Genomic DNA, 15,149 nt, shown 5'->3' with positions numbered 1-15,149 from the left:
CTTTGGCAAAACAAATCAGCGATTAGCTTTGAATATCGACAACCTATTGAACCAATTAATGAGCTAGGTAAGCCTCTGTGGCCACACAGGTTGAAATGAGAAGAATCCCGGGAAAGTTCTCTTCCCTTCCCACCTGGGCAGAGGTCCCCAGGTGCCGGCGGGGTCGGCCCCGCTCCGCCGCGTGGCCCCGGGCCTGGCGCGGCCTGGCCGGGCCCGGCGGCTGCTGGAGCCTTGGCAGGGCCGGGCCCGGCGGCTCCCGGGCAGGGCAGGGGAGGAGAGAACGCCCCGTCCCGGCCGGATCGGGCCTCCAGCGGCTGCTGACATCCTGCCGCTAAAGCCGCCCCCATGGCGGCCCCGGGAGGCCTCGCAGGGCCGGGCCGGGCCCCCAGCGCTGCCGAGCAGAGGAACGGGGGAAGCCCCCAGCGCGGCTTTGGAAGAATTCTTTACTATGAACAGCTCCAGACACCGGCACCAAGACCCCTTGCGGAGGGAGAGGCCCCAGCAGCTGGAGAGATCTTGCGGCCAAGAGCAGGGGCAGCTCTGCAGCCGTGCGGAGCGGCCCCGCAGCTGGAAATTGAATGCAGCCAGAACCCCGGAGATCCTGGCCCAGCCCCGGCACGGCCTGAATTTACCACCTTCAGCCACTGCCCGGGAGAACCATCACGGCCTCTGCAGACTGGGAGAATGGAAACTCCTCCTTTGCTCTGATGGAACATGCAAAGCACTCATCCTCTCTTAAGTGAGACAAAAGGACAGAGTGAAGCCACGTAGAGAGACAATATGAAGACATCAAAGTCGGTGATGGAGGAGTTGAATCTTAGATGGCAAGAGAAGGAGAAGATGCCTTGGTTTTAGGCTGAAACTCTTTTGTAGGCCATGGGAATGGACTGTGATATACTAGAATATCCCTCTAAGATGTTCTAGGAGATGAGAGTATACAAATTGTAGATCTGAGCAAAGGTTTTTGTGGTGAGCTAAGTAAATATTGAAGAAGTTGTGATCTTATGAGAAGCCTGAACAGAGAGAGAGATGAGATGAAGATCTGCCCTCAGAAAGAGGAAAGATCTCTGTTCCTAGAGATGTAGAAAATCTTTGCTTTTGAACTGTTCATCTTTAAAATGGTACCCCATGAGTTTACATGGCCCATTACGCAGCTGTGGGAAGGCTGTGTGATATGGGAGGGACTTCACAAATGCAGGTTCAGAGGTGGCTGGTTTTGTGAGAATGAAAAAGCCACAAGAGAACTGTTCTTTCTTGTGGGGAAGTTTCCATGGCCAACCAGAAGAGACTTTTGTCTCTGAGAGAACTGATGAAAGACTATTTTAGAGGTTGTAACTGAGCTAAAGTCTAGGTTTTATTTTCTCTGCATGCTTTCAGAGAGAAAGAAAGGAGTTTGTGGGGAACAGAGGAAGTGTTTTGAAGGTTTTATTCTGATTCTTATTATTTTTGTTTTCTCTCCTGTAGTTTTGTTAATAAACCTGTCTTTATACCCTCTTAAGCTTTCCGCCTGCTCTGCTTTTCTCACAATCTTATCGGACAGCAGTAGAAAAAGTAAATCATTCTTGTGGGCACTCAAACCACTACACTAACTGGTGCCGTGACTCGGATACAGGAATTGGCAAACCTGAAACCACTACAATGCCATACTGCAGATGAAATCGATATATTTTATTTCCTCACAAGGCCCCTGTTCTGTGGTTTGACAAATCTTGGTGACCTAGGAGTCAGTGGTAGATTCCTCTTTGCGTTCTTTCTTTCAATGTTCGTTTACTTGGTTCTTTTCAATGTTATCTTACCACAGAGATAAGATACTCCAGCAGTAGATGAAATCAATGTTAGCTACTTCACAAAATAATCTGCGTTATTCTCACCATTGTCAGTTAGTTACACAAATCAAGGCATTAGCTACTTCTGCAACAGTTAATGTTATACTGCACTGCAAATAGGTTCCATTTTGATGGTTTGCGAGAGCCTAAACAAAAACATATTTATCACACGAAAATTTAGCATCTCCACAGGGATTAGGGTCAAAAGGCTGACAAATTTTACGACATCAAAAGCAGCTGAAATGTGATTACAAACTGTATTACATAGAACTAATTAACAAAAGCCCATACAATAGCAAAAGCCAATGACGACAAAGTTATTAATAACGGGGGAAGGTGTATGGAAGGGTTTTGTGACTTCTCCTTTTTCTGCCCTGATTTTGTCTCCAATAAATTCAATTCATATCTCTAATTCTGACGCTGTTTTGCCCCTGAGAGGATTTGATGAGAGATCTCTCCTGGTCCTTGTCTCAACGGAGGGAGGGAGGGAGGGAGGGAGGGAGGGAGGGAGGGAGGGAGGGAGGGAGGGAGGGAGGGAGGGAGGAAGGAAGGCAGGAAGGCAGGAAGGAAGGAAGGAGGGAAGGGGTTGTTCCTTCTGCAGACTCAGGCAGCCAGTGGCTGATCTCAGCACTGCCAGCAGCACCTTCTCAGCAGAGACATTCCCGTGGGTGATTTTCTCCTTCTTCTGGGTAGGGGGGGAAGAGGGCTGAGGACCCTCAGTGTGGCTCCACACACTGGGCTGGGCTGGTGCCAGCACACTGGAGTAGTGTGGCTGCCCATGGGTGGGGTCCCTCGCTGCCCCCCAGTTCCCCCAGAGCCCCCCAGTGCCCACTGGAGCCCCGAGTGTCACAGCACATTCCCGTAGGTGTCACTGAGTTCCCGCTGTCGCCCATGGGGTCCCCGCAGCTCCGCGTAGGTCACCTGGGGATCCTGGAGCGCGGTGGCACGGGGGGACGCTGCGAGAGACACTGGCTGTGGGATCTGGGTGGGGGTGACACTCTTGGGTGACGTGTCCCTGTGTGTGTGTCCCACCCTGTACTCACCCCCCGTCTGCCTGGTGCTCACGACGTGGGTGTACAGCACCTCCCCCTCCTCTGGGGGGGCCGGGGGATCCGGGGGGGCCCTGCGGGGATAAAGGGGATGTGTGGGGGGGAATGGGAGGTCTTGGGGTTGGGGTAAAAGGGGACAGTGTGGTTTGAGCCCCCACTCACCTTTCCTGCTGCTTCCTGGACGCTAGAAAGGAAAGAGGGGAAAGGTAACTGTGGGGTCCCCAAGGCCCCCTCAGAAATCCTGGCACCCTACTGGACCCTCAGATTCTCCCAGAACCCCTGAGCATCCCTGATGCCCCCAGAACCCCTGAACCACCCAAGTGCTCTGGACTTTGTGAGTGCCCAGAAGCCCAATTCTGGCAAGAAGGGGGACCCTCCAAATTTCTCCAAGGTCACGGAAAGAAGCCCCAACATCCCTGCAAGACACTCCCACACCACCCCAAATCCTTGAGGACCCTGAGCAAAGGTCCTGAGCACTGCCCAAGTAAGGGCCTGTGGGTGTCACCCATCACCCCCGCATTCCAGGTGGCCTCCCACCTCCCCAGGGCCCCCATTGCCCCCATTGTCACCCACCCATGTTTTTCCATTGGTGCCAGCCCACAGCTACACCCACGAGCAGGACCAGGAACAGGAGGGACACGCCAACCCCTGTGGCCACTGCTGGGGACAGAAGGGACACGTCAGGGTCACCTGTCACTCCAGGGGTCCTACAATCCCTCGCGATGCTGTGTGACCCCACCTCTCTTCCAGTGTCCCTGTCGTATCACTGCCAGGGCCAGCTCGGTGCTAAACGCCTGGAACACGCGGTGCCCGTCCTGTCCCAGCTGGTTGGTGGCCACGCACTGGTAGGTGCCGAAATGTCCCACATCGATTTCCCCAAGCTCCAGAACGGGACCCCGGGCCACTTCCTGCCCGTTGTGCAGCCAGGTGAAGTTGACAGGAGCTGAGCCCACCTGCACCGAGCAGCGCAGGGTCACGGGGTCACCTGTGCACACCTGGTGTGCTGGGGGACCGGGGGTGATGGTGGCATTGGCCACGGGCACTGTGGGGACAGAGACAGGGCTGAGGCCAGGAGGAGGGGCTGCACCCAGCATGGGGGAATGAGGGAGTCTGTGGGGTGGCACCTGGAGACAGAGAGTCTCCTTCAGCCAGGACAGTGAGCCCCGGTGGTGGGGATCATCATGTGGGGACATGGCAGCTCCCAAGGACTCACCAGCGAGGCCGAGGGTCTGGGCTGGAAGGGAGAAGGGAAAGGGCTGGGTGGAGGTGGCCCTGCAGGGACAGCAGAACTTGGGGAATGGGGTGTGATGTCGGTCCCCAGACTGTCCCCAGTTGAACAATGGTGTAAGAAGGAAGTCTTGAGGACAGGGACAAAATGGTCACCCTGGACTGAGGCAGGATATGAGGACATTGTGGACAGCCCATGCTTTCACAGGTCACCTCCACCGTCCTCACAGCACCTGTCCCCACAGCCACATCCCCACGGCCCCGTGCTTGTGGTCTCATTCCGACAGCACTGTTCCCCATAGCCCAGCTGCATGGTATGTGGCCCTTGTCCCTGTCCCTGCATCCCTGTCACCCTGTCCCTGTCCCCACTGTTGCACCAGCCCCAAGATTCCATTTGCCACATCCCAGTACCCATATCTCTATCCCCCTGTTCCTGACCCCAGATCCCAGTTCCCCTGTTCCTGTCCCCACACCCACCCCATGACACTGGTCACACTGGGGTCCATGCCCATGCACTGGCTCTGCTGGCGTTGGGGACCTCAGGGGACCCCGCAGCCCCCCTGTGCCCCCTCCCCACCGGTCTCTGCCTCACCAGGGCCCATCCCCGGGGTGTCAGGCCCGTGCCCGGGGCACTCACCCCACAGGAGCAGCGCCACCTTCCCGGCCATCCCCGTGTCCCCGGTCATGTGGACTGGCTGTCACTCGCTGCTGTGGCCACCGGTCCCCTGGGTGGCGGCTCTTCAGTCAGGGTGGAAGGAAGCAAGGTCAGGTCTCATCATCACTTGTAGGTGGCCCTTTGTGGGGGCAGGGTGGCCACAAGCTGGGGATGGGCTTGGGGCAGGGTGGAGACAGGCTGGGGACCAGGCTGGGTGGCACAAAATGGACAGGGACTTCTCAGAAGTGGGAGTCTCAGGGGATTTGGGGAGAGAGGGATGGGTATGCAGGGGAACGGGAGGTCCCAGGGATGGGCAGACTCAGGTATGTGTCTACAAAGAACGTTGGCTCCAGGGATTTGGGGTCATGAGAAAGGGCGTCCTAGGGATGAGGGTGTCAGTGGAATGGGGGTACATTGGAATGAGGGGTCCTGGGAGAATCAAGTTCCTAGGTGAATGTGGATTGTAGGGGATGGAATTTGGCAGAAGGAGAGGCTTCCCTAGGAATGGGGGTCCTGGGCCATGGAGATCCTGGGAAGTGATAGTCCTTGATTGGGGGTCCCAGAGTGGGTGAACATAAAGAAGGGGGGGTCCCATGGTTGGGTTCCCATGGGAATGGGGGCCCCAGGGTGGGCCCATTGGTCATAGCTCCCTCCCTGGGTGCCTCAGATTTTAGCGTCACTCAGAGCCAAGCACAGCCCACCCAAGGTTCTCATGGTTTGTGGGGGATCCCCCAGGCAGATTTTGAGGGGCTCTGGATCTGTGTCCCCCGAGCCCCCAGTGACATTTTGCTCTCTTCGTTTCCATATCCTTCCTTTTTCCCTCAGTTTCGCATGTCTCAGTTCCGGGCTTGATGATCCTGGGGAGCTCCTGCACAGGGAACAGGGTGTGGGGACACCGTAAAAGGGGAAAAGGGGGTTCCGAGGCTGCAGGAGGAGGTATGGGGGCTGTGGCGGATGGGGGTGTCCAGCTTTTCCCCCACAACATTTTCTCTTTCCTGCAGCAGAAGGAAGGAGCCATTGGCGTGGGGACCAGGGTGTGGATCTGTTCTGTCCTGGGGTCATCCAGGAAGGTGGTGTCCTGTTCTGGGGGTCCCTGCTCTGGGACTGCAACATCCTGGGGGTGTCCAGTTGGGGGGGGGGGGACACATGCTGTCCAAGGGGTCCTGTCCTGGGGGATGGCAGCTCCAGGAGGGTTCCAGACTCCTCCATTCTCACTCATCCCCTGCAGGATGTGAGCCGGCAAGAGCAGCTTGGGAATGGAGCCCCAGGCAGGAAGGAGCTCCCCAACTCCTCCTCCTTGAAGCCAGTGGCCATCCAAGTGTGGGGCCCAGCCATGGCCCAGCCCCAGTGCACAGGGATGGGCATTGGCCAGCCCTGCTCTGGCCAGCCCCAGGTGGCAGCCACGACCTGAGGCTCCCCCCGCCCCCTTGGCTTTGATTCTGGCAGCTTTAGAGCTGCTGCAAAGGTGACAATTCTGTGGCAGGAAAAGGCCTGGCTGTGCTTTGCTGGGCCCTGCAAGAAGCACAAAAGCCAATGGGAGCCCAAGCAGTGGCTCTGCGAGGGCCTTGGATGGTTTTCAGAGCAGGGCTGGCTGCAAACCCCCCTGCAGGGGCAGCTGTGAGGGAAGCAGTCCGGAAATGCAGCAATTGATCATTTTGTCCCTCTCAGCAAGGGGCTGAGAGAGCCCCAGAAGTTCTGCAGGTCCCACACCCATCTGCTCAACAACCTGACCGGGACCCTCCTTCCTGAACAAAACCTGCAGCCCTTTGGAACCTCCCAGAAAGAATGTTTGTGTTCTGGATGTGGACACCAGAAGAGAGGGAAAAGTGTGGAAATACTGAGCAGGGGCTCCAGCCGTGGATCTGGGGAACAGGGGTGTCCCAGCAGGAGCAGGGAGTGCCCAGGCAGGGGAATTCAGGGCAGGGTGGAGTGCATTTCCCAGGGAAGCAGACCCTGAGGGACACACGGGCATTTCCACGTATTCCTGTGCGCTGTTCCAAGGATGGACAGAGTTTCTCCCCTGTTGGGAGCAGAAGCCATGGGAAGTAAATCAAGTTTGAGGGTGGGATGGAGGAAAATGGGCAGAGTTCCTAAATGTGGCCCAACCAAAGCCTTCCCTGTGGGCTGGGTTGCTGCCCAGCAGGCCGGGAACAATCCCATGGACCTGCTGGACATTCAGGGAGATTCCACACTCTGTGTTATCAACAAGTAAACGCTGCTGTGGGATGCACCAATGGGCTCCTGAAGGGAACCAGAAAGTCTCATTTCTGTGGGATTTGTTTGTGTTTTTACTGTGAGCGACTTGTTGGGTGCCCAATGATTAAAAGGATTCTATCGACCAGACCATTTTTTACATTGTTAGTTTGATTTTTGGTGAAGTTATTTTTTTATTGGGAAAAAAAAGTGTTTTCGGAAAAGATTGTTGCCTTTATTTCATGGCTGTATAATTTTGTCTCAGCCAATTGGGCATCAGGGAATTCAACCAAATTTCGCCGGGCATTTACCATCATCAGGGCAAGGTTCTATCTGGTGGCCCCTTAGGTTTGGGCAGCCCAGGTGTCACAGGGACCCACTGGGGACAGCGGGAATGCTCAGTGCCCCCAGGATGTGCCACCTCTGGCACAGGAGTCCCCAAGGACGTGGCACCCCCAGAACGAGGAACTCCCTGGGACAAGACCCTGGGACACGACCCAGGTGTCACCACAGCAGAGGAGCCCTTTTCCCTCAGGGCAGGACCCCTCTGGATGTGCCCCCCAGGACAGAACCCACGGCCTCAGCTCAGCATAAACGGCCTCTTCCTTCTGCTGCAGGAAAGAGAAAGTGAAAATCTTTCATCCCCCACAGCCCCTGAACACTGCCTGCACCCCCCAGCCCCCTTGGCCCCTTCCTGGGATCCCCCCACCGTTACCTGCTCAGGTGTTCCCTGGGATGGCTGAGCCAGGAAATGGGGGGATGGGAAAAGTCCAGGGGTGTGTGGGGCACAGACCCAGAGCCTCCACCCTGGGGTGCCCCCTGGACATGAGCACACTGTGGGGGCTGTGCTGGGCTCTGAGTCACCCCAAAATCTGAGGCACCCAGGGCAGGACCGGAGACCCCCGTGCCCACCCAGCCACTGCCCATCCCTGGGACCCCCATTCCCCTGGGAACCCAACCATGGCACCCCCATTCCCTTGGTCTCTGCTCCCTGGGACCCCCCATCCCAGGACTCCCATTGCCCAGGAACACCATTGCCTTGATCCCATCACATGGGCTGCTTCTCCTTCCCCTCAGAACCCAAATTTCCAAGGGCCCCCTTTTCTCCCCTGGACCCCCAACCCTGGGACCCATATTCCATGACCCAAAACCCCTGGGGAAAAATTGTCGTGCAGGACCCCCATCTGTGAATCCCCCGAGACATGGAGACCCCAATTCCCCTGGACCCCCATTCTCCTGGACACCCACCCTTGGTTCCCTGCATCCCCTGAGCCCCCCACTCCTGGGAACACCATCCCCCACTGAGCCCCCAGATTATCCCATAATGTCCCCAGCCTGTCCCCTGCTGTGTCTCCACCCATCCCCCACCAAGGGCCACCTACACGTGGGGACGAGGTGTGACCTTTCTTCCTTCCTCTTCATCCGAAGAGCCGCCACCCAGGGGACCGGTGGCCACAGCAGCGAGTGACAGCCAGTGCACATGGCCGGGGACACGGGGATGGCCGGGAAGGTGGCGCTGCTCCTGTGGGGTGAGTGCCCCGGGCACGGGCCTGACAACCCGGGGATGGGCCCTGGTGAGGCAGAGACCGGTGGGGCGGGGGCACAGGGGGGCTGCGGGGTCCCCTGAGGTCCCCAAGGCAGGGACCAAGGAACAGGGATGCAGGGACAGGGACAAGGGTCACGCACGTACCATGCAGATGGGCCAGCGGGACTGGTGCCATGGGAAAGGGATCACTGACGTGGGGCCATGGGGGTGTGGCTGTCGGGACAGGTGCTGTGAGGATTACGGTGGTGACCTGTGCAAGCATGGGGGGTCCACAGTGTCCCCATGTCCTGCCTCAGCCCAGGGTGACTGAGGTGTCCCTGTCAGCAAAACCTCTGTGCTACACCGGTGTTACCCTTGGGGAGAGTTTGGGGACACATCACACCATGTCCCCCCAAATGGTGCTGTCCCTGCAGAGCCACCACCGCCCTGATCCCTTCCCTTCTCCCTTCCAGCCCACACCCTCCGCCTCGCTGGTGAGTCCTCAGGGGATGCCATGTCCCTGCCCTGCTGTCCCTAGCCCCGTGGTGGCCCTGGCAGGCTGGTGTCCCCTGTCACCCGCAGGTGCCCAGACCACCCAGCTCCTGGTGGAGCCCCCCTGGAGGCCGGCGGTGCTGTGGGACCAGGTGACACTGACCTGCCAGGGCTTGGGGACCGCCGGTGACACCACCTGGTACAAGGACGGGCAGCGCTGGGCGCAGAACAGTTGGAACCGCTTCACTGTCACCAAGAGCGGCACTTACAAGTGTCAGAGACACGGCAGTGGGCTCAGCCCCCCCGTCACAGTCCTAAATGGTGAGAGGGGATCTGAAATGCTCACAGTGGCCTCTGGATAGGTCTGGGTGGGCTCCACTCCGTGGGTGTCCTCACACCCCTCGGGTGCAAGAGCCCGTGGGCACTGCACTGAGGGTCATCCCAGTGCATCCCAGTGTGATGGGACCCCCTTGGTTACACCTGTGCCACGGAGCGTCTCCTGGTGTTCCTGGGATCCTCCCGTGCCATGGAGACTCCTCCCAGATGTCTGCGGTGCCATGGGCACCCTCCTCTGACCTGTCTCCAGCCTCTCAGTGTGATGGGACTCTCCTGTCCCACAGACCAGCTGGTGCTGCAGGTGCCAACACAGACACTGCTAGAGGGCGACGAGGTCAAACTGCGCTGCCGGGTCAGGCAGGACACATCGGTCAGCAGGGTGCGATTTTACCAGGACGGGAAGGATCTGGGGGAGTACTTCAGGGGGGCCGAGCTGTCCCTGTCTCCTCTGCAGCCAAACCACAGTGGCCGCTACCACTGTGCGCGCTCAGTGAGCTTCTGGCCATTATCGTCATCTCCAGTGACAGTGACAGTGCACGGTGAGCACCCCCACGCCTGGAACCCCAATATCCTGATACCCCCACAGCCACATCCCAGGGGACTCAGAGTCAGTCCTCCCCTCATCTCCTTCCCAGAGCTCTTCACGGTGCCGGTGCTGGAGGGTCCCCCCGAGCTCATCGAGGGGTCCCCCCTCAATCTCAGCTGCCTCAGCACCCCCAGCCCCCTGCGGCCCCCAGCCCCCCTCCTGCACCTCTTCTACCGGGACGGGCAGTTGGTGGGGGGCCCACAGGTGTCCCCGCAGCTCCAGGTGCCCGCCGTGGGGGTCTCTGACTCGGGGAATTACAGCTGCCAGGTGCGCTCCGAGGGGGGGGCCGTGCGGAAGAGCAGCGCCCGGCTCTGTGTCACGGTGCGCAGTGAGTGTGGGGATGGGCACGGGGAGCCCCCACAGCCTCTTCGTGTCCCCTGCCTTGCCTCGGGACCCCCATTCCTGCTTGGATCCCCCATGCCTGTCGGAGGTCATTCATCCTTTCCCACATCCCTCGCCAAGTGCCCCAGCCCTTCCTGGGCACCCCCATCTTTCCTCTGAAGTTTTTCCACATCCTCGCATCACTGCTCAGGTCCCCCTCCGTGTCCCTCCATCCCTCACTGGGTCTCTTCACCCATTCCTGGTCCAACCCCACCCATCTCTGATCTCCCCTCCTGGTCCCCAGGTCCCACCATACCCTCCCTGTGGTGCCCCCTCAGCCTGCTCCAGCTGTCCCCTCCCTGAACACCCCATCATTCCTTGGGGTTTTATTTCATGCCCCCCATCAGCTCTGGGCCCTCTCTTCCTCACTGGGGTCCTCCTGCCCCTCGAAAATGCCCCTCCCATGTCCCTCACTGTCCCCTGCTTTCCCCCACCTCCTGCAGGGGTCCCTGTCTCAGGGGTGTCCCTATCAGCGCAGCCCCCCGGGGGACAGGTGGCACTGTGTGACCGCCTGGTGCTGAGCTGTGCCGTGGCTGCAGGGACAGGTCTCCGGTCCTTCACCTGGCACCGGGGGGGCTCAGGGGCACCGCTGGGCACTGGCCCCCGCCTGGAGCTGCAGCATGTTGGGGACAATGACAGTGGCCACTACCAGTGCCGGGTCAGCGACGGGGACAGCGTGGCTGAGAGTGTCCCCCTGATTGTCACCGTCCTTGGTGAGTGAGACCCTCAGGTTGGGTGACCCCACCCACAGCATGCTCCAGAAAACTCTCATCCCCGTGTCCCTGTCCCTCTTGCTGGCTGCCAGCCCCTCCCCACAGCCTCAGCCCTGTCTGTGTCCCCACAGTGCCTGTGGCCAATGCCACCATCACCCCCGGTCACCTGTCACACCAGGTGCACGCAGGTGACCCCGTGACCCTGCGCTGCTCGGTGCAGGTGGGCTCAGCCCCTGTCACCTTCACCTGGCTGCACAATGGCCAGGAGGCGGCCCGGGGTCCTGTCCTGGAGCTTGGGAACGTCAGTGTGGGACATTCGGGCACCTACCAGTGCATGGCCACCAACCAGCTGGGACAGGACGGGCACCGCGTGTTCCGGGCACTCAGCCCTGAGCTGGCCCTGGAGGTGACCCCTGGCTCACCCTGGGTCACAGGTGGGCTCACACGGGGTCACTGGGGTGTTCAGAACCTTTGGAGTTGGGGTGACCCCAATGTGTCCCCCTCCGTCCCCAGCAGTGGCTGTGAATGTCGGCAGGACCCTCCTGTTCCTGCTCCTGCTCCTGGCTGTCATCGGGGGCTGTCACTGCTGGCACCGCTGGGGTGGGTGACAATGGGGGGGATGGGGGTCCTGGAGTGAGGGGAAGCCCCCAGAGTGGGGGCAGAGGCAGGGCAGAACCCAGGGCCCCTGAGCTGGGGGAAACTGAGCCCACAGTGACCTCGGCTGGGGGTCCTGGGGGGTTTGGGGGGAAATTTGGATGGTCTTGGTTGGGCTCCAAGGGCGTCCCTGTGTGGGGTTTGAGGGACATTGGGATGGCACTGGAAGCTCCTGGAGGGTTTGGGGAGCTCTTGGAGAGCTGTGCAGGGATGTTGGGGGATCATTCTGGGGTCCTGGGGAAGTGTGGGGGGTACCTCTCTCGGCTGGGCATTGGGTTCTGGGGCACAGAGGGTCGGGGACACTGGGGGGCTTGGGGACACTGCAGTGGTGCAGAAGTTCTGGGGAGTTCAGGGGTTCTTGGAGTGTTCCATGGCAGAATCAGGGGTCTGGTGTGAATTGGGGCTCCAGTGGGGATTTGGGGGTCCTGTGGGTGGTTGGATTTGCCAAGGTCCCAGGAAGGTTCAGGCGTCCTGGAATCTCCATGGTCACCCCCTCTCCTTTCCCTCGCAGCCTCCAGGAAGCTCCAGGACAGGTGAGTGGGAGGGTCATTACAGGACTCCACATTCCCCCTCCCCAGACACTCGTCAGACCCCCCTTATCCCCACAGGACCCCACCCAGAGGAAGGGATGGTGCTGGACCCCCACATCATGGGCACTGAGCTGGCAGGGGGTGAGTACAGGGGGAACAGGGACACGTCACCCACGGGCGTCACCCCCCACCCAGGTCCCCACAACCAGTGTCACTCTGAGGGCCTCCCCAGGTGTCCCCTGGCCCTGCCCCACCTTGGGATCCACAAGTGACCAACATGGAGCTGCCAGGACCCTATGATGGACAGTAGGGTCCCCATGACACCTTTGTGAGTCTGCTGTGCCACTGGGGACACTGGCAGGGCTCAGGGGCATCGATTCCCCTCCGTGGTCCCTTCTTCCTCTTCACTGCACCCCACAGGGCTCGTCCATCTCTTATAAATGATCAAGAGCCAATTCAAAATCCAAAGATTTATTTAGCTATTTCAAAAATCAATTTCGAAATGCCTCGATAAATCAGGACAACATCGATTGGATGTTGGGTGGACAACCAGGCAGCAGCAAGGGTGCTTTCCGGTATTGCCCACAAATTCGGACTCTCAGGGCAGCAATGTTAGACATTTTTTATGCCCTGAGGCAGTGCACGACTATTTCAATATTCTTCTCTCCCCGAGGGATGTTTTGAAGGGATTTCCTGAAGAATTGAAAAGAAGTCCAAAAAGAGTCACTGAATCTTCTTTTGGGGCACTTGATGAGGACATCTGCTAGATTTCCATCAAGATCGGTATCAGATTCTTGAGTAGCTGTGAAAATGCGGCCCACCTTTGATTAATGAGCCGTCTCCACATTATCTCCACTGTTTATGTTGCAAATTTTGTGGTTTCACAGTTTGGACAATGGACTCTGGAAGTTTGGAGACATTGCTACCGAGAATCTAGCTTTTAGTTACAATAGATAATTTTACCAGGTACAATTTTATTACGCGAATTTAGACACTGCATCTGTTACACTTCCCTCACCCAGTGCTGGGCGGGCAGTTGACCCTGTTCCCTCTATTGTACCCAAACTTCAGCATTTTGATTAAACTGTGTGAGAAGCAAGGCTGACTCCTTCATATTTTTAAATATTCATAAGGGATAAATAAGGTATAAAAGGGACAGCAAACAGCGTGCTGGGTCCTTGGACACTGCTGGAGGCACACGGTTATCTATAACAATTCTTCTCTTCCCTTCCCACCTGGGCAGAGGTCCCCAGGTGCCGGCGGGGTTGGCCCCGCTCCGCCGCGTGGCCCCGGGCCTGGTGCGGCCTGGCCGGGCCCGGCCGCTGCTGGAGCCTTGGCAGGGCCGGGCCCGGCGGCTCCCGGGCAGGGCAGGGGAGGAGAGAACGCCCCGTCCCGGCCGGATCGGGCCTCCAGCGGCTGCTGACATCCTGCCGCTAAAGCCGCCCCCATGGCGGCCCCGGGAGGCCTCGCAGGGCCGGGCCGGGCCCCCAGCGCAGCCGGGCAGAGGAACGGGGGAAGCCCCCAGCGCGGCTTTGGAAGAATTCTTTACTATGAACAGCTCCAGACACCGGCACCAAGACCCCTTGCGGAGGGAGAGGCCCCAGCAGCTGGAGAGATCTTGCGGCCAAGAGCAGGGGCAGCTCTGCAGCCGTGCGGAGCGGCCCCGCAGCTGGAAATTGAATGCAGCCAGAACCCCGGAGATCCTGGCCCAGCCCCGGCACGGCCTGAATTTACCACCTTCGGCCACTGCCCGGGAGAACCATCACGGCCTCTGCAGATTGGGAGAATGGAAACTCCTCCTTTGCTCTGATGGAACTTGCAAAGCACTCATCCTCTCTTAAGTGAGACAAAAGGACAGAGTGAAGCCACGTAGAGAGACAATATGAAGACATCAAAGTCGGTGATGGAGGAGTTGAATCTTAGATGGCAAGAGAAGGAGAAGATGTCTTGGTTTTAGGCTGAAACTCTTTTGTAGGCCATGAGAATGGACTGTGATATACTAGAATATCCCTCTAAGATGTTCTAGGAGATGGGAGTATACAAATTGTAGATCTGAGCAAAGGTTGTTGTGGTGAGCTAAGTAAATATTGAAGTAGTTGTGATCTTATGAGATGCTTGAACAGAGAGAGAGATGAGATGAAGATCTGCCCTCAGAAAGAGGAAAGATCTCTGTTCCTAGAGATGTAGAAAATCTTTGCTTTTGAACCGTTCATCTTTAAAATGGTACCCCATGAGTTTACATGGCCCATTACGCAGCTGTGGGAAGGCTGCGTGATATGGGAGGGACTTAACAAATGCAGATTCAGAGGTGGCTGGTTTTGTGAGAATGAAAAAGCCACAAGAGAACTGTTCTTTCTTGTGGGGAAGTTTCCATGGCCAACCAGAAGAGACTTCTCTCTCTGAGAGAACTGAAGAAAGACTATTTTAGAGGTTGTAACTGAGCTAAAGTCTAGGTTTTGTCTTCTCTGCATGTTGTCAGAGAGAAAGAAAGGAGTTTGTGGGGAACAGAGGAAGTGTTTTGAAGGTTTTTTTCTGATTCTTACTATTTTCTTTCTTGTCGTTTTGTTACTAAACCTGTCTTTATACCCTTTTAAGTTTTGAGCCTGCTTTGCTTTTCTCCTAATCTTACCTCACAGCAGAACAAAAAGTGAATCATTCTCGTGGGCACTCAAACCACTACACTAATTGGTGCTGTGACTCGGATACAGGAATTGGCAAACCTGAAACCACTACAATGCCATACTGCAGAGGAAATTGATATATTTTATTTCCTCACAAGGCCCCTGTTCTGTGGTTTGACAAATCTTGGTGACCTAGGAGTCAGTGGTAGATTCCTCTTTGCATTCTTTCTTCCAATGTTCCTTTACTTGGTTCTTTTCAATGATATCTTACCACAGAGATAAGATACTCTACCAGTACGTGAAATCAACATTAGCTATTTGTCATGGGTTTTGTAAAGACCATATTATTCTTTTCCATCTG

General features: G+C 57.4%; 1 protein-coding gene across 1 annotated transcript; it reads left to right on the top strand.

Annotated features, from left to right (window-relative positions):
• The first annotated feature begins 8,879 nt into the window (after positions 1–8,879).
• LOC136302899 (Fc receptor-like protein 3) lies at positions 8,880–12,174 on the top strand. The gene is made up of 8 exons (XM_066206486.1): positions 8,880–8,969; positions 9,120–9,288; positions 9,588–9,842; positions 9,939–10,217; positions 10,714–10,983; positions 11,172–11,417; positions 11,497–11,583; positions 12,149–12,174. Exons 1-8 carry the CDS (start codon positions 8,880–8,882, stop codon positions 12,172–12,174), a joined length of 1,422 nt encoding a protein of 473 aa, XP_066062583.1.
• The last annotated feature ends 2,975 nt before the right edge of the window (positions 12,175–15,149 follow it).

The sequence above is a fragment of the Chamaea fasciata genome, unplaced genomic scaffold (genome assembly GCF_029207755.1).
Source record: "Chamaea fasciata isolate MVZ Bird 193981 ecotype frontalis unplaced genomic scaffold, bChaFas1.0.hap1 SCAF_31, whole genome shotgun sequence".
Classification (NCBI taxonomy): domain Eukaryota; kingdom Metazoa; phylum Chordata; class Aves; order Passeriformes; family Sylviidae; genus Chamaea; species Chamaea fasciata.
The sequence above is the reverse complement of the archived record's forward strand: the minus strand, read 5'-3'. Positions and strand labels throughout refer to the sequence as shown.